At 39.7% G+C, this 27,758-nt stretch overlaps 1 protein-coding gene across 5 annotated transcripts in view; it reads left to right on the top strand.

Moving 5' to 3' along the window:
- The window catches only part of dmd (dystrophin), a 308,168-nt gene that overhangs the window by 140,185 nt on the left and 140,225 nt on the right, over positions 1-27,758 (top strand). For all 5 annotated transcript variants that reach the window (XM_074626944.1, XM_074626943.1, XM_074626939.1 and 2 more), the window contains exons 10-19: positions 1,424-1,552; positions 4,742-4,837; positions 6,127-6,225; positions 8,413-8,594; positions 10,264-10,414; positions 15,317-15,436; positions 19,499-19,600; positions 22,132-22,239; positions 22,349-22,528; positions 26,890-27,059. In XM_074626944.1, the coding sequence (XP_074483045.1) occupies positions 1,424-1,552; positions 4,742-4,837; positions 6,127-6,225; positions 8,413-8,594; positions 10,264-10,414; positions 15,317-15,436; positions 19,499-19,600; positions 22,132-22,239; positions 22,349-22,528; positions 26,890-27,059 (1,337 nt within the window). The remainder of the gene's footprint in view (positions 1-1,423; positions 1,553-4,741; positions 4,838-6,126; positions 6,226-8,412; positions 8,595-10,263; positions 10,415-15,316; positions 15,437-19,498; positions 19,601-22,131; positions 22,240-22,348; positions 22,529-26,889; positions 27,060-27,758) is intronic.

Genomic DNA, 27,758 nt, shown 5'->3' with positions numbered 1-27,758 from the left:
AACCATTAACAAGTGTTTCAATATAACATTACATATACTATGTGTGTGTATATATATATTATTATATATTTGTTGAATGAATTTATTAGTATTATTTGTAAACCTTTAAAAAAAATGTTTTAAAACATTTATAAGCATTACACGGATCAGATATTTGTAACACTTTGTTAACGGTTAATAATTTATTTGTAAACTGTCTATAAAAAATGATTTAGATGGCTATTATAAAGCTGCAACTGATGATTATAATAATTGTTAAATGCTTAGTAAATACTATGTAAAGCATCTATACACATTATTTATATAATACTTTGTCAAAGGTTAATAATTGGTTTCCGGTCCATCTATTTATTTGATGTTTATAGATGTTTTACAAATGATTTCTTAAAGGTTTACAAATCATATATATATTATTTAATATAATAATAATAAATAAAATACATAATATAATACATAGTGTTACAATGTGTGCAACAATAAATTGTTAAAATTAGTAATAAGTACACATTATTATAATTGTATTCTTTGTTAACAGTAAAATAATTATTCATTAAAGTTTAATTAATAAGTTTTCTATTTATTAATGATGGCTGTTATAAAGTGATACAACATAGGCTTCTACTAGCACAGGTAGACTGACTCACTAATGTTCATTATACAACAATATTGTATCTAAGTGAGCTAATATTAGCCTTCATAAGGTACTGGTCATACCAGACCAGGTGAGGCTGTGAAAGCAAAGGTGTGTTTATTGCTTTTTAACTCAACTTTTCATTCTTAAGAGGAAGACTGTGTTATTTCTTCTTTCAAAAGTTACATAGTCTCCCTTTAAGTACATTTTGCTAAAGGAAACGCTTCAGTCTAATTGTAAAATGTTTCATTATAGTGACTTTGAGTCCACCACAACCTCACTGAACTGTATAAGACACAGTTTGGTTTGTTGCAGTACTCCTCTGGCAACATTTGCTGAAATGCAAGTAAATAACTTTCCCCAATATAACTTTTTGAGACTTTACATTTCTCTTGTAAATGTGTTCTTCGACGCTCTGCTGATGGAAACACACAAAAATCAGTATTTTCTCTCTTATTCATGCCGTTCGGAAAGTTCACCTAAAATTAGCTTGACATTTGGATGGAAACAGAGCTTATGTGTGATTATTCATGTTTCTTTTTTCTCCTGTTTTTCTGCTTCTCTTTCTCATCTCTCCTCATCTTAATTTTCTCATCATCACCACTCGCTCCCTGCATTTCTTCCACTTCTTTCTTCCTCTGCATAATTTGGCTTTTGGATCTTTTTTTTTTCGCTCTATGTTTTGCATCCTTTCGGCTCTCTTCTTTTTTCTCTATCTTCCTCTCTTTTTCTGGCCTCCCCTGCCAACTCTCTCCCTCTGTCCTGTTCTATATCTCTCCGTCTCTCTCTCAGATCACAGTGAGTGTGGCTCAGGGCCGAGTGCGGAGTCCCTCCCCTCAGCCTCGCTATAAAAGCTATGCCTACACCCAGGCTGCATATGTCAAGTCGCCCGAGCAAAAGAGGAGGCGTTTTACTGATCAGGTCCGTGTCTCGCAGCGCTAACACTCCACGCCAAATGTCCATCTGTCTGCATGTTTTTGGCTGCTCACCTGTTGTTTTGTCTGCGGCTAAAAATGTCCCTCATACCAAGTCTTTATGCTTAAGAAGTGGTGTGCCTTATGCTACCCTGAAGGGGAAACACACTGAAAAGTGGAATAACTGTATAGTTACTTTATAATAACCATCATTTATAAATGGTAAATTGATAGTTAATTAAACTTAGTTAATAGTTGTTTTACTGTTGACAAACAATAAACCGTTTAAATAGTATTAATACAATAGCATTGCTGATAATTAGTAAATATTATTATAATTGTATTGTTTGTTAACATAAAAATAACTATTAACTAAGTTGAATTAACTAACAATTTACCATTTATAAATGATGGTTATTATGAAGTGTTAATAACAAATAATATTTTAAGACTGAAATGGGAAACTATGGGACTTGCTGTGTTGGACATTTTTTTGCTCCTGCCTGTCAATCACATTGCATTTCAATATAATTCATGGTTTGAAATGTATTGTATTATTTGCTGTTGATATATTCATTTTAAGAATTCATGAGTCAGAAGTGATATTAACTATGCTCATGTGGTTTTCTTTTTTTTATCAGTAGTGATACCGACAGCAAGTTTTTAGCTGATGTCAGTGAGCAATATTAAAGGGTAAGTTTGGTATTTTTCAACCTTTTTTTCCCATGTTTTTATGTCTAATAGACTAATGGGAACAACAATTTTTGAAGCTGGTTCAGTACTGAAGGAGAACGCTGCAGATTGCAGCTGCGAAACGGGTTGCAATGTAATCGCTCGGAGCAACTCGTCACCGTCAATGTACGTCCACTAAAAGTTTTTGTTTTTGCCACCGACAGGCTCAGATTAATATTATTAGTGTCTGACAACATTATGGAAAGGACCCTACAGAGACATAAAAACCTTTTTCTTACCTTTCGCTTGGTCTGTTTGTTATAGTGTGTCTCGCTCTGAGAAGTTTTGTTCTGAAATCTCGCGTCGCATTAACATTGTCGAAATCATCTCAAATGATTGATGATCTCAAATAAAAAATAAATGTCATTAAATATAGCAAAAATAATATTAAAAATAAATGTTACCATTAATTAATTGATAAAATGTGACATTAATTGATATTTCTGCTTTAATTTGCTTTATTTATCTTTGTATTAATGCCCTTATATATTTATTCTTTTGTTTAATTTTCCCTTTTATTTATTTATGTATTTATTTTTATAACTTTTTAAATGTATTTATTTATTTTTGCATTTATTTTTTATTTAATTCATATTTATTTTTAAATGTATGTATTTATTTACTTTTGCATTTATTTTTTATTTATTTATTTATTTTTGCATTTATTTTTTATTTATTTATCTATTTTGCATTTATTTTGCATTTATTTCATATTTATTTTTAAATGTATTAACTTGTGTATTTATGCACTTATTTATTTTGCGCGATTTTACCTTTGCATTTCACCCCCTTATTTATTTCCCCAAACTTATTTACTTCTATATTCTTTACTTTATACATTTTTTTTACACATTTCTTTTTACATTTCTTAATGCATTTCTGCTTCATTCTCTGTATGGTCTTTTTCATAATATCAGACACTTATAATAACAATCTGAGCCTGTCAGTGTCAAAAACAAACACTTTTAGTGGACGTATATTGACGGTGCGCTGTTGTCCAGAAGGATTAAATTGCAGCCCGGTTAATGGCTGCAGCTTTCTCCCTCAATACTGGAACCAATTTAAAAAAATTGTTGTCCTCATTAGTCACTAAACACGGGAAAATAAAGTCCAGGTTGAAAAATACCGAAGTTACCCTTTAAGAATTAAAATGTGGCAGTCTTCCTATTATTTAGAGTTCTATTGATACCACTCCCTTGTTATTAACTATGAAGCTACAACCAGAGTTGATTTACTTAGCTTACTATAAAGACTATAAGGAGGGGAAGACTGAAACTGAAACTAAAAAAATAGTTACTCTGTACATCACTGCCTTTACAAACTGACAGGCAAGTTAGCTTCTTATCCGTCACCATTACATACAACAGCACCTGTAGCACACAGAAACAGTTCCTGTGCATCCACCCGTCTTGTACTTCTTTTTTTTTTTTAATATGTCTTCTGTATTCCATAACATGACATTTCAAAAAGATCAGATGCAATTTCAAAGCCGTCACCCTGCGCTGCGTAACTAAATGTGGACCATAATTTGCTCCGGCTCTGGTGGAATGTATTCAGAGGGCTGTGTCAAATATTTAATGTAACAGCAGGGTGCTCGACTTAACTCGGCTGCCACCTAAAAGGCATCGCGAGAAGAAAAGATAATTTGTCAGATACTGCTTTTCTTCAAGCACACCAAGGGATGTAAAGCAGAAACTGCCTCATCGCGACAAGGTTCTACAAAGTTTCCCTTTGAGAATTGAGGAGGATTTTTTACAACGATTTGTCCTCAGCTTGCCTCAGTCAAACATGTTTTATGTGGACGACTTCAAAGAAAAAAGAGCGTGTTTTCGACTGTCAGGGAGCTGAATATCCACCATTTATTTTATATCTGCTTACTTTACAAGCTGTAAACTCTGTCAGTACGGAGTCTCTACCATCAGACAAAAGTGAACACATTTATAATACAAAACAGGCATAAAGAGAGAGCGGCGCTGACTGAGGGAGGACGGTTATCAGCGCCGCGGATGGGCCTTGTGTATCTTTCCAGGACCTTATTACCAGAGAGAAGAATAGAGCGAGAGGAGGAGCGTGGAGCCCAGATAAAAAGAGATGTTGTTAGTGTCCAGATCAGTAGCGCGCACACAAAGAGAGATATGGGGGAGAGAGAGTAGGGGAAAGAGAGAGAGAGAGACCCGGAGAGAAAGAGGACAAGTTGTTGAGGTTGGACAAAGGCCAGAACTGCTTGTCGGCACCGGTAATGGCAAACACTAACAGGCCTCTCCTCATCTCTCTCTATCTCCTCTGTACACCTTTCTTCCTGTTTTTTTTCCTACTCATTTCTCTGTTTCCCTGCCCACCTTTCTTCCTCACGATTCCCTCTACTTCTCAACCCTTTTTTTCCCCTCTAACCCTGACATTCTTCTACTTCTTCCTCACATCCCTCTGTGTCTGTTATCTCCTCATCCGTCCCTTCCCTCTCTAGTTCCTCAGTCCCGGCCAGGAGGAGTTGCAGCGGGGCCTCAGTCCTCTGCCTCCGGGCTCCACCAGCCTGGAGAGCTACCAGGCTGCACTGGAGGAGGTATGGCACTATGGTGGTGATACAGAAATCTTTTAATATTTCATGTGTTCTTCTGTTAAAGAACAAGTGTGATGATATTCTATATCTTTCTAATTGTCAACAAATCCCATGTGCAGAGCCAAACCAACGATGATAACGCAAATTCACTTTAACGGCACTAATTTCTTTAACGCATTAAAGCGACTTGCAATTTTTATGCTGTAGCGGGCTCAGTTGTAAAGCTAGAGTGAAGATACCGGTATCATATGACACTAAAAGGCCTACGAATCCATTGGTAACCATGTCATATGACCTTATCGGGAGGGAAGTTAAATAACGCTCCAAATTTTGGCTAAATTTTGGCGAGGAAAAACTGGCATGGCCATTTTCAAAGGGGTCCCTTGACCTCTGACCTCCAGATATGTGAATGTAAATGGGTTCTATGGGTACCCACGAGTCTCCCCTTTACAGACATGCCCACTTTATGATAATCACATGCAGTTTGTGGCAAGTCATAGTCAAGTCAGCACACTGACACACTGACAGCTGTTGTTGCCTGTTGGGCTGCAGTTTGCCATGTTATGATTTGAGCATATTGTTTTATGCTAAATGCAGTACCTGTGAGGGTTTCTGGACAATATCTGTCATTGTTTTGTGTTGTTAGTTGATTTCCAGTAATAAATATATACATACATTTGCATAAAGCCCACTCCCATGTTGATAAGAGTATTAAATAAATGACAAATCTCCCTTTAAGGTACATTTTGAACAGATAAAAGATGTACGATTAATTTGCGATTAAATATTTAAATCGATTGACAGCCCTGAGGCGTCCACAATTTTTTCCATAAGATAATCTCCACTAATGAACACCACTTTTATGATTTTTGAAGTGGGAATGCCGTCGCCAGAATTAAAAAGCTAACGTTAGTCTATAAACGAACTAAACCACGGTCGCATAAGTTTGAGTATACACAACGAGGCTGTAATGGGGGACGAGTCGGCGTGATGACGTTTAGTCGTCTCATTTAGCCGCTTGTTAGCAACCACCTTTTTTAAAGACTCATAAAAGCTTCAAAATTCATGATTGGGATATTTACTGACATATTTTATCTCACATCTCTTCAGCTTGTGTTAACCACAGACCTTATTTCATACATCTAACTAAAAACCCATTGACTTCCATGATGATGAAGTCATAAAGTCTTTAGAGATGTCAACACACTGTCCGTGGGATTTGTTGACAATAAGAAAAACAGAATATCACCAGACTTATTCTTTAAGTATGTCGTGTTAATTTGAATTTGTAGGTGTTGACATGGCTTCTGTCGGCTGAAGACGGGCTCCAGGGCCAGCCTCCTATCTCCAACAACGTGGAGGAGGTGAAGGAGCAGTTCCACACACATGAGGTGAGAGCCAGACCAGTGAAGCAGTTGCTTGAATGTTGAAATTGCTGTAAAAATATCCTCTGTTTCTTTTCTTTTAAGTGAGACTTTTGTTCATTTTTCGTTGAATAAAATGCATAATTTGTGTTGACGTAACATTACAAAAGCACCTCATTACAGCAAGAGATTTACTGTTATTAAGGACCATAAACAGTTCAGCTTCAGACGGTTGATCTGCACACCTGTACCGTATACATGCATTTAAAAATAAATTAATTAAAAATAAATGCAAAAATAAATAAATGCAAAATATATAAATATAAATGCAAAAATAAATGCAAAAATAGATACATTTAAAAAATGAATACAAATAAATACATGAATAAATAAAAGACAATTAAACAGAAGCGGCAATAAATAAGGGAATTAATACAAAGATAAATCAATAAAGAAGCAAATTAAAACAGAAATATAAATTTATGTCACATTTTATCAATTAATTAATGACTACATTTATTTCTAATATTATTTTTGCTACATTTAATGACATATTTATTTATTTATATATATTTACTGAGTCATTTATTTTAATTTTTTTTGGCAGGGTTTGCCCTCCATAAAGTCAAAGCTACATAAAATTGGTTGACAATAAGGACATTTTCTTTGTTCTTGTAAATTAAGTAATTTGAGTTCAAACAACTTGATAGAGTTAATGTCACGGGAGCTGTAATTAGTTATAGTATTAGAAAAGTATTCATTTAAGATTGTGGATTTCCTTAACAGAGCATCCGTTTGATATTAGAAAGACGTGTTTGGCAGGGAGAGCACATGAATGATACTATAACGAGATGTTAATTGTAGTTATATAATGAGGTGTTAAATATTTTACGACCATAGTTTCTTGCGGTGGTAACAGAGCAGCGATAATGTGCCTCTGTTGGTAGCTGTAAACAAAAAAATGCACAGTGTGTTTTTTTTTTTTCCTTTTAAGTCAGTGTTGCACAGATAAAACCGAAAACAACAGAAATGTTAAAGTAATAGCAGCCATCAATCCATAACCACATAGCATGTCCAATAACTAGGAAAACTGTGTAGTTAGAGAAAACAATGAGCCTCCCTCCACTACACTGAAGGGTCAGGCTTGAAGAGACTGCAGTAATGAGTGCAAAGTGGCCCATCACCAAAAAACTATCTCTGCTGTTTGTTGATGAAAGGCGAACAAGCATCTGAAAAAGACCAAGAACAAGAAACTTCCCAAATTTGCATTTTGGGGATTTAGCTAATTCCTGGGTCCCTAATGAGTTTCATCGAGATAGTAAAAGAATCCCAATGTTTTTATCTTATTTTATCCTAGTTTAATCCATTGGTACCAATGTTAAATACTTAACAAATCTCCCTTTACGGTACATTTTGAACAGATTAAAAATGTGCTATTAATTGCGATTCAATATTTTAATCGATTGACAGCCTTAATCTAGACATGATTAAATTTACACCTGGTATTAATATGTGTCTCTAGTGTCCACATTGAGAGCCGATCGGTCTGTACAGCTCAATCAACCGAACGTCAGATCCTCCTCTAGTTTGCACGGGTCCAAAATAAAAAAAAAAGGTAGCCATACGTGAAACTGTGCTATTGATTTGCTTAGCCGTTGCTTCATAAATGGCTCGGTTGCGATGTGAATTGCCAAATTTTGCTTTTATACTTTAGTCGGAACGGCTGCAATGGCAGTTGCCGAAGATTACGTATTTCCGCCCGCGTAGTTGTTGTATGCGGATTGAAAGCGCAATTGTATTTACACTTGTGTTCAATGTGGTCACAATGCGTCCCTGAACGTTGGTTTGACCAATCGATCTGATTACAATCCGATGACCCAAAAGGTGTAAAGGTGGTATATAAGTGTTGAATTAACTCTCACGGATGTGGACTTACAGGAACACTGGCTTACTATTGAATTGTATGCTCTCAGAATTAAATTAACCCTGACCATTGTGCTATGTGAGACCCTGGAAGGATCATATAAGTGCTTGGAGGAAATAGCACTGAAGTGAAAGCTGGAAATGTATTTTGCGAGCAGTTAAAATGAATGAGGGTCATTGAGTGGGAGTATGTGAGGCACTCCTCTTCTTTGGAGGACGAATTTGGCAGAATGAGTGGAATTGTTGTGAATACAGTATGTGTGTGAAATGTTTCATTCTGTCACTCACCAGGGCTACATGGTGGAGCTGACCACCCACCAAGGCAGCGTAGGGCGGGTCCTCCGGGCCGGCGCTGCCCTGCTGGGGGAGGGGATCCTGAGCGAAGAGGAGGACTCGGAAGTCAGGGAGCAGATGAACCTCCTGAACTCCCGATGGGAGCACCTGAGAGTGTCTAGCATGGAGAGACAGACCAGGTAGTTACACTCTGTTAAAGGTTTTTTAGGTTTCTGTTGGTCAGTGTGCCACTTTGGTTCAGACTGAAATATCTCAACAACTGCTGGATGTATTGCCGTGGAATTTGGTACGGTTATTCATGTTTTCTATCAGGATCAATCGGGAAAATTGGAGCCGATTTGACAAAGTACGCAGAAGTTACAACAATTTCCTGTTTTATGGCAAAAGGCACTTTTTTCGCTGCCACGCCACGTCGCCAATGTTCCATGAAAACGCAAATGTTTGCTAACTTTTGATCGCAAAGGTCTTTAGATGGTACTGACCAAATTTGAAGTCAATCAGATGTATTCTCTGGGAGGAGTTTGTTGAAGTACACAGCCAGTAAAACGCTAAAAATGGGGAAAATGGCACATTCAATTAAAAATGGCTGACTTCCTGTTGGGTTTTGGGTATACCTCCAAGAAGCTTTTTTGTGCGTCTCCACATGTTGTATCTGCCTACCAAATTTCATACATGTAGGTGAAACCCGAACGAGGGGCTCAATTTTTCCATCTTTGTAGGGGGCGCCAGCGAGCCGCCCAAGACCCCAAAATTATCATATTTTCCACCACGTGTGATTAGTGTGTAAAGTCATCACGTCAAAATTTCAATTTGTCCAATACTTTGGTTTCATAACCAAATCCCTGCAAAGCTAATGAAATTCCCAGCCTCGTTGTTTATACTCACTTATATGTGCTCATGCGACCATGGTGTAGTTCATCCATAGGCTAACGTTTGCTTTTTACGTCTGGCGATTGCATTCAAGTTATGTTCATTTGTGAAAATTATCTTGCTGATGCATGTAAAGTATCACAAACGTGTGTTTTCCACAGAGCTTATTTTCTGCAATAATCCAAAACCCAATGGTGAAATCCCATTGGCTTTTTGTCAAGGGAATCCAGGGCGATGCTAACTTCCTGGTTGGCCTACAAAAATACATCATCCCTGGAGCGCTCTATCGGCTGTCGACCCTTAGTCTTGTTAATTGAATAGAGAGTGAGAGTTTATCACAATCTGAGGAGCTTTAGTATTCCAAATATACGATGAAGTAATAGAGTCAAGGGTATTTAAGACAGATTTGGGAGTATAAACCAGGAGACATTGAAAAAGATCAAAGAACTTTAGGAGAAGTGTGACAGAATGTATGTGCCCAATGAGAAATGTAGAAACACACACACACACAAATGGTTTCACAAGCTTTTTTCAGTCTTAATTTAGGGCCGTGAATAAAGTTTCATCTCTTTTTACACAATGAAGATCCCCACAGTGGCCGGCATTCATGGACACAAAGAACAGCGGCATTTCTAATTATGGTGAATCCAATGCTAACTGACACCAAGCCAAATTTAATTAACTGTTCAGCTATCTTCTTTGATAATCTTGTTGATTCAAGCACAAAGCTGTGCAGACATGGCCTGGACTACCAAATACCACTTAGACAATACAGCAAGGGTCTGGTATAAAGCGGGGGTGGATTAAAAGAACAGGAGAGGTGGTTTTTACCATTTCTAACAATTAAATCAGCATGTTTAACCAGACCTTCATCTGCCCTTCTGAACTGTTCTTGAGCTACACTCTTTTTGATGAGGGCTAACCGCCACAGTATCAACACATGATTGACAGCTCACTGAACTGTCTCCCCCCCCCCAGACTCCACGAGGTCCTGATGGACCTGCAGCACCAGCAGTTGCAGCAGCTCACAGACTGGTTGGACGTGACGGAGGCACGGATTAAGAGGATGGGGGCTCAACCACTGGGTCCTGACCTGGAGGACGTCAAGCACCAAGTGGAAGAGCACAAGGTGGGCAGCTGCTGGCTGGAGCCTTGTTATTAAAACGTGACCTTAACTAATCCAGGTGTTGTTATCAAGCTGAAACAATACATTCTCACTCCCAACTCATCACATACCGGCGCTTGGTCAGCGCCCCTCGGCATAGGAGACCAACGCACGGGGTACCCCTTTAGCGTTACTTTCGGATGGACCGGGGACGGCGTGTCAATATGCGCTTGTTACATGCATAGTGTCCTTTCAAAATAAACTTCTGTTTTCACAGGAAGTTAGGTTTAGGCAACAAAACCGCCTGGTTAGGATTAGGAAAAGGTCGTTGTTGACATTAACTTCATTGACTAGCTACCCAAGTGACACACGGGGCTCGCGGGATTGACCATAGGCTACTAAGTACTCACGTGGCTCACGAGACTGACGATACCAAAGTCACTTGACGTGACAAAATAAGTCAATGTTACTTTTGGTTTCACACGGGACACGAACAGCGTTAGCCATCTGGTTGAAAGTCTTGTTTGTTTGACCCACTCACCACCCTTCCCTCCTGCCCTGAACCGACTCTGACGCTATTAATACTACGTCACTTGCTCTGACCTCTGAATAACGCCGCGGGTGGGTTTACATTGGAGTTAGTTGAAAGCCCGGTTTGTCATATACTGTTGCTAAAGGGTGCCTCCGTGCTTCAGTTTCCGATGCCGAGGGGGCGCTGACCAAACGGTGGTATTTGATGAGTTGGGAGTGAGAACGGGTTGGCTAAAAGGACCCTGTTCCCTGAGTGTTTGCTAAGCCCCATCCTCCTTAGTTACAGTTGCTGAGTCTGTCAAGCTTAAGCAGTTTACAATAACCATATTGCCATCAACGTTATTTTATGAGCATTTCGAAGTATCACATTAGATAAACTGTATGGAAACGGCAAAATTCAGGTTGTGTAACCCTCAAATTGCGAAACTCTTGCTCGATGGTTAAGGTTAGGTATTGACCTTGAATGGTTACGGTTAGGATAAGGTCGTCAGGCAGCGAGTCCCGCGAGAGTTTTCACAACTTTTCGCAACTTGGGGGTTACCTTCTAGACATGACCCAAAATTCGATAAAACCTTTTTATTGCGCAACACTTGCATGTGGGTGGAAATGGAATCAACCCCAAAATTGCTGCAACAACTTATGAGACGTAATAGAGCATGAGAATGGCCATCATATATCATAATGTTCTAAGCCCTTATACACTTTGTAATTCAATTTAAATAATTAAATAAATGATAAAAAAGGCAGTGGAATGGTAAGATGTTTTAAACAGCTGTAGGTATTTAAACCTGGTAATGTATGACACAGCAAGGCTGTGTGAGAGTCTCGGTTTCCTGATGACAAATGCACAAAGCAATATGTTCGAGGTGATGATTCATAATTACGCCAGCGACAGGAAAGCTGATACTATCGCTGCCTGACCCCATCCTGTATATTCCATATGTTCTCATGTAGATAGAAGCAGAGCGGGTTGACGTATGATAACGAGGAGGCAGATTATGAGACAGTTGGTCAAGATGCATAAATTCCCCCCTTATCGCACAGCCTCCCACCCTGCTGGTCTTTTTCACTGATATTATGCAGGTTAATCAGTGCTACTGCTGGTTAAAAACTGTCAGTTTACATTGTTTATGTTGGAGAAGAGAGGCTGTCTAATCCTTTCCTGCAGCAAAAGAGCCATACTGACACTTCTCTCCACATATTATACAAAATACCAAAGAGAAAGATGTACTACAGCCCTTCGGCTGCTGGGTCTGTGCCCAGTGGGCCAGTGGTCAGTAATCCATCCATGCCTTCATAGTCTTCATTCTTTGAAAGCTGAGCTTAGCAAATATTCAGCTATTTTCTCATGTGCTCTTACTGGCACAGGGAAAGAAAAAGAAAGCTGCAAAATGCTTTGCTGACTTTCAGGGACGGGGAATGTGTTTGTTTTGACGTCCCTGCTGCCAAAATTACCAAAATAACAGTTTTCCGAGGCTATATCCAATAAGTTGTGATATCTTTTTATGATTTGAAGGAAAGGACTGGAGAATAATTAAAAAAAAGGAAGCTACAATAGAAAAATAAGAGCCTCTTTAATCACACCTCATCTCATTTCAAAGCTTCAACTGATTCCTCAGATCTTCACTTTTGAACTGAAAATATATTTTTCCTCTCCTCTGCTTAGTCCCTGAACTCACACTCTTCATACGCCATTTATTTCAACTACTTTCAATGCCTACCCTTATGCCAACACTTCAACTGACATCTTTTAGTTTACACACTCCAACTGGCACTTATTCCTCTCAGGACCACTTCAACTGACCCCTCCGCTACAATTTGTCCCTTAACACTTCATGTTCCAACTCCTCAATGCTTGAATATTCATTTCATTCACTGCTCACACTTAAAACTGCCACTTCAACCCTTGTATTTTAACTGCCACTTCAACTTCTTTCGGTATTTCAACTATTATAAATGTTTCAACGGAAAATTTTGAAGAGCAACCTTTTTTTCTAGTTTAATCCATTTTAATCCAAAGACTATATTTAATATGAAAAAGGAAAAATAAGGAAAAACGCTAAAATTGTGTTAAATTTTTCAATATGAAATATTTTTTTGCACTGCATATGTGTGCATATCTTTGATATTAGACTTGTTATGAGTTCATAGATAACATATACTTGATTGTGCTCCTTGTAATTTCTGAGATACAGCATCATTCTTATCATACTATATTTAGTCTTTGGGCACATGGGACTACTGTTTTTTTTCCAAAAATGGTGGAAATATGTCTGTTTGCTTCTATTAAACCTCAGAACTTGCTTTATTGAGATAACTACTGACTCTCAAATACATATAAGAACCTCTCTCAAATGTCAGCCGCGGTCACAAATGGGTTAAAGGTATATTATCCAAGATGATGTACATGTATAATAATGTTCAGTATGGCAACTTAGAGTACTGTATCATCACTTTAATCATACGTTATTGCTGTATTGATCTTATGTCCTTATTTTTGATATTGTAACATTTGAATGGGTCATGCCGACAACGACGAGAAGTCCTTCAAATGTGAACATCTATATTTCCATGACAACTGGGAAAGGCCTGAAAGCTCCAGCTACTTCAATGTGGTCAAGTTGTTTTGATGTTTCCAAGGTTAAGAATGATCAATCTCAACAGATATATAATAGATTGCAGTGTGTTCAGCAGTGTGAGGCTGCGCTCTGCAAACGGCGTTAACTGCATCTGTTCATTTGGCAGTTTTAAAAGATATCTGACAACTTCAAAAGCATCAAATTAGCCAACTGTTTGCAAACTGTTGACTTGATTTGGAGGTTTTACTGTCCAAATAGATTCAACACAACAAACCTGCAGTGTGATTCTGGCTGAGGTGAAACAACAGACCCCACCGCATAGAAGCTGTTAAAAATTAAATCCACTGATAAACACTCAAGTGTACGCTGGCTTCAATTTGGGAGCGCTGATGATTGGGATGTGTTGACAGTGGGTTCAGTTATGTTTTTGTTTCAGCTTGTCTGCCACTTGAAAAGAGCTGAAATAGAAAACGAGCTTGGTTGAATCACCACCAATCATATATTGCTGTGCAATTTTACCCCGATAGCGAGGACACCAAATACAACGTGCTGACATTCACTTAGAAATCACAGGTTTGCCACAGAAACAAACACAGTAGAATCAGGTGCTTTGTGTGTGTGTCCTACCGATTCCCCTGCTGCACAATCTCATTTTGAGGAAATGGAAGCTTTCAGAGAAGCTTTGAGAACAATGCGGCCAAATTTACCTTTTCCATTTGCGGTAGCAATTTGGTAGTTTTTGTCGGAGTGTGTATACAAATTGAAAAATGGAAACTCGTAGAAACTGGGGAGTTGCTCACTGACAAACCTCTAATTACATGTTGGGTTTTTATAGCTATTAAGACAACAGTTTGTAACCTCTTCTCTTCTTTTAATTCAGGGTTTACCTGAAGAAGGTTGTTTGTTGTGCCTAGGGGGGATCTTTAATTCAGCTTTTTTCCATGTGTTTCTTCTCGTACACAATCCAGCATGGACATTTTCTACACTAAACAATCAATCTGTTAACAGAAAAAAACGATTCCACTGATTAAATTATGATGACACTTGAAAAAAGAAAATGTTTAATGTGCGCGCTGCTGCTGAAAATGTTCAGTTAAAACATCTAAATTAAAATACCGAAAGAAGTGACAGCTTAACTACAAATCTGAAAGAAATTTTAAAGTTAATGTCAATTTAAGTGTGAACATTGAGCGAAGTTGAACCATCAATTTAAAAGTGCCGAGAGATTAAAGGACGTCTATCACCAGTGCAATGCAAAAAAATGTGGTGTGGGATTACGGAAAATCTGCATGTGTGAACATAAATCATTTACACCAAGTTACATACGTTAGGTAAGAAGTAGGGCTGTCAATCGATTCAAATATTTAATCGGGATTAGTCGCATAATTGTCCACAGTTAATTGTGATTAATCACAAATTAATCGCACATCTGTTCAAAATGTACCTTAAAGGGAGATTTGTCAAGTATTTAATACTCTTATCAACATGGGAGTGGACAAATATGCTGCTTTATGCAAATATATGTATATATGTATTATTGGAAATCAATAAACAACACAAAACAATGACAGATATTGATCCAGAAACCCTCACAGGTACTGCATTTAGCATAAAACAATATGCTCACATCATAACATGGCAAACTGCAGCCCAACAGGCAACAACAGCTGTCAGTGTGTCAGTGTGCTGACTTGACTATGACTTGAACTCCTGTGGTCTTATAGGAAACCAACGCAGTTCAGCTTCTATTGCTGCCAGCCACATTCTGTCATGAAGTCACCATCGTTGAGACTCTGTGTGTGTTCCTGTGTTGCAGCTCCTGCAGGAGGACCTGGAGCTGGAGCAGGTGAGGGTGAACTCTCTGACCCACATGGTGGTGGTGGTGGACGAGACCAGCGGAGACAGCGCCACCGCTGCTTTGGAGAGCAAACTTCAGGTGAGGACACACATTGTCACCCTAGACTAAAATCTGTGTTAAACATGCTCACATAGCACACACTTCGCTGATCACACAGAGCGTTGGGGAAGATAAAATACCCTGTGGGCTAATATTCATCTCTTTTTTAAAAAAAAAAAGAGAAGAAAAATCTCTCTCTCAGCAGGCTCAGCACACTCGGGCTGTTGTTTCTCGGGGAAAATAGATTGAACGCGAGATAGTTTTGTCTTTGGTGTTGCGCAGTAATTAGACCTTGCCAGCGAGATGTGCTGGTGCCGCATGTGTGTGTGTTGCAGCTTTCTGCTGATTTTGTTTACTCTGTAAGTTATCATCACACAGACTCCAACCAGGAGCCAGACGTCGCTGCCTGTTTGTGAGGCTAATTCTCCACGCTTGTCTTAGCGTCTGATGTATGGGCCTTAGTTCCCCTTGTTAACTCCCATACACTGCACACAATAAAGCCGAAATCTATTAAAACTGATTCCCACTGCTTTCTAATACACTAGCCTTAACTGCAACATGCTTCTCCATGTTGAAGCTTTCACACTATTTCCAATCGTCCGCCACAACCTGAGTGATCACACTGCACGGTCCGATCCTCAGCCACGACCTGAGTGATCACACTGCACGGTCCGATCCTCAGCCACGACCTGAGTGATCACGCTGCACGGTCCGATCGTCAGCCACGACCTGAGTGATCACGCTGCACGGTCCGATCCTCAGCCACGACCTGAGTGATCACGCTGTACGGTCCGATCGTCAAGCCACGACCTGAGTGATCACGCTGTACGGTCCGATCCTCAGCCACGACCTGAGTGATCACACTGCACGGTCCGATCCTCAGCCACGACCTGAGTGATCCCACTGCACGGTCTGATCCTCAGCCACGACCTGAGTGATCCCGCTGCACGGTCCGATCCTCAGCCACGACCTGAGTGATCACGCTGTACGTATAAAGATTTGTTTGAAATCTCCGAGGCAGGTACAGTGTGTTTGCTAGCAGAGGTCTGTACGGGTCACAATGCTAACAAGGCAGACACGTGCTGCCTTGATCATCTGTACCACCCTGTCTACTGAAACGTCCAATAAAAGAGCCGCCGGCGTAAGTTATTGGTATATTCTTTTATAATGTTAAAGAGATTTTAGGACAGGTTGCTGGAATATATTCAAGATGACATGATATATTTATTTTCATTAATAACTGCAGTTATCCGGCTGTCTTTTCTTTTTCTGTACCGGTGTGTAGTTGCTTTATGTTTTGTCTCCCTACCTCCATGCAAAGTGTCCTTGAGTTTCTTGAAAGGCGCTATATAAATGCAAGGTATTATTATTATTATTAATATATTGTTGCCTTTTAGTTCTGATTTGTGTCGTGTTCACGCTGACTATCATAAATGAACCCAGAGGTAAAATGGTATGGACTGACAGGGAACTCATTGACTGGACGGGTTTTGTTTTAACTTTCTGACAATCAGGAAAACTTAATAGTAATTTAGTTTTTGATTTCATGCTGAATTCATATTGCTACTGTCACAGAGTCCTGTGGTCGGTCTGCCTTGCTTTCACCTCATCAGAGTTCACTTGGAACTAGGCAGAGATCGGTGACGTATTAACAGTGGCAGCATTTTAGCAGCGATGTCAAACGACAGATGAAGGTTGTGCTGAAGCGTCTACACTGAGCTGCATATGATATGACCTGTGATGGAGGGCTGCCTTAGTGGAAAGTAGGAAGTTGATGCGAGGAGAAACGGGGCAGTCATGGTGATTTCGTCTCGGGAAGGTCAATCTGTTATCTTTGGGGAAGGTGCGATCGAGCGAGCTGATGTAGATTTGGGCGTCGGTGTCGACACGCGCGAAGAGGAAATGAAGAAATTTGGATAATTGGATGCGACTGAAGCTCTTCCTCGGGGGAGAAAAAGGGTTGAGGAGATGTGAATAAAAGGAAGATGCTCTGTTTCTCAAAGCAGATTATCAGTCAGAAGCAAAAAAGAAAGAAAATGCCGCTGCGGTATCTTGAATTCACGGTGTCATATTAAGCAATTACAATGCAGAACACACGCTTAACATCATTAGAAACCTAATGCAACTCTGTGTTTGACTTTAGCCGGCGTTGTTTCCTGCAGTGCGGGTTATTGCTAAATACAAGATAAGAGAGATAAATAGATGAGAGAGAGCAGTGTGTGTCGGAATGTAAAAATGCAAATAGAAGGTGCCTTCCCTGGTTTCTCCCCGCTGTTGAACTGTCACTTGATTAATTACAGGCCATTCATCTTAAGATTAACCTGCTGAGCCTCTCTCTCCAAGTCTGCCTTTACCCGCTCGCTTGTCTCTCACTTTTTCTGCATCTCATTGTCTTTTCATTTCCTCTCCTCCCTCACCGCCCTCCCCCCTCCCCTCTGTCTCTCTGTCACTCTGATGACTTTGTTCAGTGGACACACTGTGGGTTTTGTCTATGCCAGTTAAATGGAACGGAAGAGTGTCTCTCCCATTTTACTCAGCTAACAGCCTGCTGCCAATATGCCGATACAATGGAGTCAGGGAAAATACACTTTTACAGCTCACAGCCTGTGTGTGTGTGTGTGTGTGTGTGTGTGTGTGTGTGTGTGTGTGTGTGTGTGTGTGTCAGTACTCCCACATGCTTTAATACGCATACTGTGTTCAGAGCTGTAGGCCAAGTAAAATGATTATAATGAAACGTACCTAATACGGCCAAAAGACAGGAAAAACAATTAAATAGAATTTAAATTTAAAAAAAAATTGTAGTCATCACTGAATATTTAATGTTTAAATTTAGATACCGCTGAATTTATAGCATTGAAATATCTATTTTAGGGTGTAGAGCGAGTCATCCATTTATCCAGGGCCGGCTCAAGGCATAGGCCATATAGGCAGTCACCTAGGGCGCCACCTTTTGGGGGTGCTGGTCGCCCACTAAAAAAAAAAATGTATATACATTTTCTGCATTGATGTAACAAATGAGAAAAAATAAAGAAAGAAATACACTTTTCACCATTGTGACACTCTTTCTCACACTTTTTCATCTGCCCGGCGGCACTCATTTGTTAATAAAAGTGTAAATTGTAGTGAAACTGAAACACTTTTAATCCAACAATTTCAGTGACCAATTTGTTTATTTATATAATAATAAATACAGTTATTTATGAAAACAAAAAATCTTAATTTTTGTCTTAAAACCATTGTGATATTGAGATAGGGTTGAACCCTCACCCTAACCCAGATTGGTGGGGTCTCCAAATCCGAATTTGGCTTAGGGAACCAGAAGGGCTTAGGGAACCAGGGTTTGGGGGTTCAATCCCCGCCTCCTGCAAAATACTGATCCGCAAATTGCTTCAAGGCCAGTGCCTTGCATGGCAGCTCCTCAGCCATTGGTGCATTTGTATTTGAATGGGTGAATGAGGAGCATTTATATTATAAAGCGCTTTGTCCCTAAAGTGCTCTATAAGTGCAGTCTTTTCACCGTATTTTACTTTGAAAAACATCTGAACTCGTGGTGAATGACTGTCTTTGAAAAAGTTAGTTTGAAATAGTGCAATCTGAAAGTACATTTTAAAGTTAAAGTAAAACGTCACTGAATTTTCTATCTGTATTTGTGCTGAAATTCAGTTTTTAAACAGAATGTGGCCTACTAATTATCAAAAAATATGTAAGTGTGTTGTTATGATTATGAGCCCAGGTTGGGAACCACTGCTTTATCTGATCATCATAAAACTCCTGATCATCATTGTTTGTTATTTGTACGGTCAATGAACTCCATTAACTTGGACAGAATAAGAATAAAGACCTATTCTATCCCCGTCCTCTCTGAATCACATGCCCGTCCACAATCCTGATCAGCCCCGTCCCTCTGGGAGGGAGAGGAAGGAGAATCAAACCGCATTTTTGGCAGCAAAAAACAAATTGAACTGGCAAGTGAAGATGTGAATCCATCTGCCTTTGAGGCAACATGATGAAAATGTTTCAGGGGAAATAACTCAAAAGGAATTTTTGTGCTAATGTAGACATTAATATATTATTTATATATATATGTGTGTGTGTGTGCAGGTGCTCGGTGACCGCTGGGCAGCCATTTGTAGATGGACAGAAGAACGCTGGATACTGCTTCAGGAGATTTTACTGAAATGGCAGCACTTCACTAATGAACAGGTATGAGCATGAGTGTGTGTGTGTGTTTGTGTGTGTGTGCGTGCGGTGTGGAGCTGAGGCAGGATCACAGCAGTATTTGCTGCATGTATAATGAGATTAGATCATCCAGATCGTGTCTACTCCCACATTCTGCAGGCTTTAAGAGACATTTGAGGCTGAAACCGACTTCATATTCATGGAAGGATGATGACAAAACGAGGGAATTTTGTGCTAATATGTCTGTAACTTTGGAAGACGCCGCTTAATTTGTCGAACTCAGACTGTTGAAGTCTCATAATAACGTCAGATAAAATTTAGAATACAATTTTGCACTGCACAAGTGTAAGAAATACAGTTTATATTTCACTTTCTATTTACATTATATGTGATATTCCCTTCAGCCGTACTTTATGTTTAGTGCTAATTAGAGAGAAAGTTACATATTAAAAATGTCATGCCCACAAAATACATCATCATGGTTACTAATAGAAAAACGGGTCTATACCTGCTCAACATCTGCATGTTAGCATGCTGATCTTAAACTCCATTTACACCTGCTATCAACAATAGAAATAATAAGAAAATATCTCTGATATTTGTACGAAAATGGAGGAAAAAGTTCACAACGAACATGAATGTCTACACTAAATTTCAATGCAATCCATCCATACGTTTTTGAGATATTTCAGAAAGCAACAACAGTGGTGGAGCGACCAATCGGCATTGCATCATTTAAAAAAAATCATATATTTCTCTCCGATTTTAACAGCAAAAAAATGCACAAATGCAGGATTTGTCTTTTTTCACAAAACATTGTATACCTTCATCCTAAAACAAGCGAGGACCCCACAACTTAACAGCATAAATATACAGTATATTTTGATCAGAATTATTAATTAGATGCTCTTTTTGATGATCATCTTTCCTCTTTCCTTCATCAGCCTCTTTGCAGTTGATTTTTTTTTTAGCCACAGCTTAGTCTGTAAAGGAAATTAAATGTGTTGTGATATCCGATTTGCTCGTGTTCTGTGATTAATAATTGAGGGAAAATCACAACATCGGATTATACACGATTAACTGATCAGCCTTAATTAAAAGCCCCAAAACTGGATCTGCTTTGTCGCCTTTCGGGGTCATAGTCACCCTTTGTTTATGGTTTGATTTATTAAAAAAAATGGACAATTTAATGCTGTTACATTAAAGAGGAATCAACTCAAATATATATTGTTTTATCACTATACATTTATTAAAATAAATTACTGACATTTTAAGATTTTTTTCTGATATTTTTGTTCAATAATTCTATAATAAAATCTATATAATTCAGTTTTTGTGTGCAGGAGTTTAAACGTGTCCGTGCATACTGTACATATTTACATTGCACCTGTGCCTAATGTGCCTGAAATGTGCGACTAGGGACCTATTTGATCATAGTTACACAGATAAGTAGAGATTCATCATGCAATAACCTCTCCACTGTGTTTTATAATGAGGTCTCATTGGCTGCGATGGCTTCCAGACATCCATAAGAAGCTAATTTAATTTGATTAATTATTCAGAACATCAGGAAATACATTGAATTCAATTTTCCCCCGTTCTCTGGCTAAATGCTTGTTCAGCTATTAGCGCCGCGGGCTCGGGTTACAGATGAACTGTCCGTGCACTGATAGCAGAAATATTCACCTTCTGAGAGGAGCAGAGGGAGAGATGCTGTAACAGACAGTAGGCCTGAGGAGGAGGAAGAGGAGGAAGAGGAGGCTGCAGTCAAGAGTGTCTGAACCAACAGGAGACCACCGCCTCCCACATGATAACATGTCTTTCTCTTCCTTATTCTCCTTCTCTTCCCCCTCTGCCTTTCATCCATCCATCCATCCATCCATCCATCCATCTTCTTGTTTCTGCATTCATCCAATATCCTCTACTTTCCTCGTCTCCTCTTCTCTCCTCTTCTCTCCCTCCCTTTCCCCTCATCACCTATGCTCATCCTTTTTTCTCCTCTCCATTTCTCCTCTCCCCTTTCCTTATCTTTCCTTTCCTCTTATTTCATCTTCTTTTTTCTGTTCCTCTCCCCTTGTTGTTTCCTCTCCTCTCCACTCCTCTCTTCTCTCCTCTTTCCTTTCCTTTTCCTGTCCTCTGCTCATCACCTCTCTTCTCCTTTCTCCTCATCTACAACTCTCCTTTCCTCACTTCCTTTCCTTCTCCTTGTTTCTTCTCGTTAATTCTCCTCTCCTCTCTTCTCTCATCCTCTTTCCTCTCCTCTTCCTCTCCTCTCCTCTCCTCTCCTCTCCTCTCCTCTCCTCTCCTCTCCTCTCCTCTCCTCTCCTCTCCTCTCCTCTCCTCTCTACTCTCCTCTTTCCTCTCTTCCTTTCCACTGTGCTTCTTTATCTTCCTCTCCTCTCCTCTCCTCTTCTCTATTCTCCTCTCCTCTACTCCTCTTTTCTCTCCTCTTCCTGTCCTCTGCGCTTCTTTATCCTCCTCTCCTCTCCTCTCCTCTCCTCTCCTCTCCTCTCCTCTCCTCTCCTCTCCTCTCCTCTCCTCTCCTCTCCTCACAGTGTCTATTTGACTCCTGGCTGACTCAGAAGGAGGAGCTGGTTCGCTCCATCAAGACGTCCAACGTGAAGGACCAGTCAGAGATGGTGTCCTGCCTCCGCCGTCTTGCTGTGAGTCTCCCTGTAACAGATCCGCTGTCTCTTTCATTTAGCAAACAGGAGGAATAGAAGCTTAAATCCCCATCCGGTGTTGTTTGTGTCTGTGTGTATATCCCACCAGACGGTGAAGGCAGACCTGGAGGTGAAGCGTCCCACCATGGACAAGCTGTGCTCCATGAGTCAGGACCTGCTGTGCAGCGTCAAGAACAAAGAGGTGGCCAGCAAACTGGAGGCCAGACTGGACAGCTTCGCCCAGCGCTGGGACCGACTGATCCAGAGTCTGGAGATGAGCAGCTCCCAGGTACACCACACATACTCAGTTGGGTTCTGCACTTGGACAGACTGGTCTAGGGTGTGCTCTGCGCAGTGGCCGGAGGTGGGGTGGTGGTTCAAGCCTACATTCACATTAAATTAGTAATATGTTAGGAGCAATTAGTTACATACTTTAAATAACTTGCCCAACACTGGCTGTCACCATGAGGTTGCCAGGCAACCAGCAGAGGAGGCTGCGTCCTGCCAAGAATAAGTTCCAGCATAGTTCCCAAAAAAAAAAAAAACTTACAAGTAAGAAAATATCTTCAACCAGTTCACAACCCAATTATGTTCCAAAAACAAAGAAATATTATGGTGGTGGATTTCTACTCTAAATGCACTCATAAATAATTAGCAATACAAAAAAATGATCATCATAGTTTAGTATAAAAACACCTAATTAAAAATTACAATAAATCATCTTTAGAGACCTTTTTTTCCGACAAAATTTTAATTTTTGACACTCTCCATTGCCACAAATTATATCCCCACATAAGAAATAGATTATGTTACAAAGTGTGAATTGGACATGTGATGAATTGTAAATCATTTGTAGTGTTTAGACACAGCAACTCTGCTTTTAGCCTTTAGCCTTTAGCCTCCGATCTGGTAGCTTTGGGCTATCAGGGCTGAGAGTCTGGACTGTTTCCTTGTCCTACCAGCTAGCTGATTGCACTTCCTTTCATTCAGTCAGTGTCCCAGGTCTTGATCACTTTGTGATTAGGTAGTGGAATGAAAACCAGCAGGAAGCTGCAACTCAGGGAGCAAGATTTAAAAAAAAAAAGGAAAAGGCTGATTAAAGAGTAGCAGCTTGAACAGAAGAAGAAAGTTAGGATTAAAGAATGAGTGTTCTATGTAGACTAAAAAACTGAACCGCAAGCCTTCTTTATAAGACAAGTAGTACCTCACCATCAGTGTGCTGGTTTACCAAACTGGTTTGTTTCAGTTTTGAGCCCTACAGATGACTCGCTCTGGTTCTCTGTCAAAATTAAATCCATGTAGCATCCAGAGGTCACATTTGTCCCGCTAGAAGAACGCTGCTGTGATGAAACGGAGTCCTGCTGGCTGCAGGTGTTTGGCCTGAGGGACGGAGAGAAATAAATGGACTGCCTGGGTGACCCAGGTCATTGAACACCGAGAGAGAGGTTTATATTATACGCCAGTGGAGAATACTGAGGAGGGAAGGATGAAATTAGGACTGACACTTGTGTGTGCAATCCTTTCGTACCTGCACTGCTCTGAGCAAACACACAGCGATGGAAGGGCTTTCATACTTATCCCTCTACATTATCGCTTTTCTGAAAGTGTTCAATTGTCTTCCCCCCTGCGGTTCTCCTTCTGTAACTACACAAACTCCTTTCAGTCTTCATATTTGTGCTTTTTAAACTGACAAGTGATGAGATAAAGACAAAGTGCTTCTGTGGTTTTGAAATCTAGCTGATAAAGACACGGCACTGTCATGCAACTTTTATTCTTGAACCCCTCTGGAGAGCTTCACGCTGACAATAGAGGAAATGATTGGAATTATTTATATGATAGGTTTGCCCTGAAGTGCTCTTTATCAGGCAGCACTTTCCGTACTCAACACGGTCTCACAGCAAGGCGTATAAATATCACGACATTATCCGGACATTCCGCGTGTCATGATTACACATTTTAGGCTTTTCGCAGGTCATTTGTACACTACGCAACTAAACTATGGTAACGTCCTGAGTCAGTTTCAGGCAACAAAACCACTCACTTACGTTAAGGAAAATGGTCATGGTTGAGCCTAAAATAATTAAGTAAACTAAGTAAAATATGTACAGAAAACATGCGTTTTTTTTAACACAACTATGGAAAAACATCACAAATGTCACTAAAAAACGTGACAATTGTCACATGACAAACATCACTAACATAACTTGCAAAACACCAGTCAACAACTTTCTCGAACACCGGCCTCCTGGTTAAAAGTCTGTTTAAAAGTTAAAACGTTGTGGTTGGGCTTAAAATAAGTACATAAACTAAGTTAAATATGTACAGAAAAAACGTAACACAACTATGAAAAAAACGTCACTAAAAAACGTCACAATCGTCACTAAAGTAACTTACAAAACATCGGTCAACAATGGTCTCGCACTCGGGTATCCTGGTTAAAAGTCTGTTTAAAAGTTAACACGTCATGGTTGGGCTTAAAATAAGTACGTAAACTAGGATAAATATGTACAGAAAAAAAGTAACACAACTAAGGAAAAAACGTCACAAACATCACTAAAAGACGTGACAGTCGTCATGAGACAAACGTCAATGATGTAACTTACAAAACACCGGTCAACACCGGCCTCCTGGTTAAAAGTCCGTTTAGAAGTTAAAACGTCATGGTTGGACTTAAAATAAGTACGTAAACTAAGTTAAATATGTACGGAAAAAACATAACACAACTATGAAAAAAACGTCACTAAAAAATGTGATAAACGTCACTGAAGTAACTTACAAAACACCGGTCAACAACGGCATTGAACACCGGTCTCCTGGTTAAAAGTCTGTTTAAAAGTTAACACGTCATGGTTGGACTTAAAATAAGTACGTAAACTAGGATAAATATGTACGGAAAAAAAACATAACACAACTAAGGAAAAAACGTCACAAACATCACTAAAAGACGTGACAATCGTCATGAGACAAACGTCAATGATGTAACTTACAAAACACCGGTCAACACCGGCCTCCTGGTTAAAAGTCTGTTTAAAAGTTAAAACGTCATGGTTGGATTTAAAATAAGTACATAAACTAAGTTAAATATGTACGGAAAAAACGTAACACAACTATGAAAAAAACGTCACTAAAAAACGTCACAATCGTCACTAAAGTAACTTACAAAACACCGGTCAACAACGGTGTTGAACACGGGTCTCCTGGTTAAAAGTCTGTTTAAAAGTTAACACGTCATGGTTGGACATAAAATAAGTACGTAAACTTACGAACTACAACCGTCATGAGACAACGTAACTAATGTAACTTACAAAACACCAGTCAACACCGGCAAGACAATCGTCACTAATGTAACTTACAAAACACCGGTCAACACCGGCCTCCTGGTTAAAAGTTAAAACATCATGGTTGGGCTTAAAATAAGTACGTAAACTAAGTAAAATACATACGGGAAAAAAAAACTATTGAAAAAACGTCACTAAAAAAGGCGTCAATCGTCACTAAAATAACTTGCAAAACACCGGTCAACAACGGTCTCGCACACGGGTCTCCTGGTTAAAAGTCAGTTGTTGTTGGTCCCAAGATTGGCAAGTATGGAGAGGAAACTGGAGAACCCGGAGGAAACCTACACAAACACAGGGAGAACACGCAACATGCACTAACTGCTGCCCATTATCGAAATAATACAGTAAAAATGCTAATTAAGAAATCTTGTGGCAGCCCCTTTAGGAACCTCAGCACAATATATTAATACATCAGCAATCATCCAATATTAATAATATTAGAACATGTGATAGCAACATCAATAATTTACCAAATACAAATAGGTGCTTAAGTGGCTCTTACAGACTCTTTTTTTCACTCCCTTTGTCTCTCTGTCTCTCTCTTTCTCAATTACTTGTCCATTATAATCAGTCAGATAATTAGCAGATTGACCTCTGAAGGCACATGCAGTCTCCACCGCTTCAGCTGCACACACACACACACACGTTTCCATGGTAGCGAGGCTACCCTAGTAGTTGTTCTCGCTGCTTAACTGTCATTAGGCTCTTCCCTGCTGAAACACACCTGCACACACACACACACACACACACACACACACACACTGTTATCAGAAGTAAACAGTGAACAATGCTCAGAATTAGAAGAAGCACACATTTTCATCTCACACACACTATTCCTCTCTCTCACTCATCATTTTTTTGACGTTACAATCTGTCACAGATTCCCTTGTCGCTACTTAACCGTTTCAAAGCTGTCTGAATACACACACACACACACACACACACACACACTCATGCTCACATCTGGAGCTGTTGAAACCCCACAAACATCCTGTCTTGTATTTTTGTTGTGATATTATATGATTGATGTCACCGATATTTGACTCATTGCCTCTCAAGGACAGCGCGCGTGCGTGTGTGTGTGTGTGTGTGTGTGTGTGTGTGTGTGTGTGTGTGTGTGCGTGTGTGTGCGTGGGCAGACACTCAGACAGATGTGAGAGTGCTTTAAGTGGTGATTTGGGATCTGTGTGGTTTTGACAGATCCTTGTAAACTGATGCTGCCTGCTGTTGCGTGCACTTTGTCTTATTTTGTGTGTGTGTGTGTGTGTGTGCGTGTGCGTGTGCGTGTGCGTGTGTGTGTGCGCACGTCTAGATCTCATCGGCTGTCAGTGTGGCCCAGCAGTCCGAGCTGACCCACTCTGTCACGGCGACCGTTACCAAGGTGGCGACGAGGGAGAAGGTGTCAGCTGTGCGCCAGACCCGGGAGTCACCGCCACCACAGAAGAAGAGACAAGTCGTGGTGGATTCTGAACTCAGGAAAAGGTGGGCTGCAACACTGACGAGGTCCACTTTGAATCATTATTAGTATTATGACATCCAAAGGTTTCTTTTTTTTAATTTGTGTGTGAAATATTCAGTTACATGCAGCCCTTTCTGCTGTCTTATCTCAGCAGGTAGGTGATGAAACACTGCAGATACCGATAATGAGTATTTGTGATGGTGATAATAGAGGCCAGCTTGAAATGAAACCTTTGATAGTGAAGTAGCAGATGAGAATCGTCTTACCACTTGTAGAGAGTAGTGAAGCAAGTGACCTTGTGCAGTGGTGGAAAGTCACAAGTAGCCTGCATTTATGGTGCCTTAAAATGGGGACGTGTTTACCGGGTTCACCAGAAGAGTCCATATGAACGCCCCCTTAGTGTTTGTTGAGGTTGTCAGAAATGGCGGAGGCCTTGGCAGTTAATTTTTCGATACATAATAAGTTAACATATTGTAATTTTACTTGAATATTGTTTTTCTTAGTAATTTTATAAAAAGTCTGAGGAAAATGTTGATATTCCCAACGGCCTTTTAGGCTAAACTCATATTTTGGACTGTCTTAGACCATAGGAATATCATGTATGAATTTTGAGTAGTTCCCCTTTAAAGTCCCCAAAACACTGAATCCTACATTTCCCAAAATACCCTATGACATCACAAATTTGAGACTCTGGTCTGGAGAGTAGCTCATGTTCACGACTA

The sequence above is a fragment of the Sebastes fasciatus genome, chromosome 24 (genome assembly GCF_043250625.1).
Source record: "Sebastes fasciatus isolate fSebFas1 chromosome 24, fSebFas1.pri, whole genome shotgun sequence".
Lineage (NCBI taxonomy): Eukaryota > Metazoa > Chordata > Actinopteri > Perciformes > Sebastidae > Sebastes > Sebastes fasciatus.
This window is presented reverse-complemented; position numbering and strand designations above follow the sequence as displayed.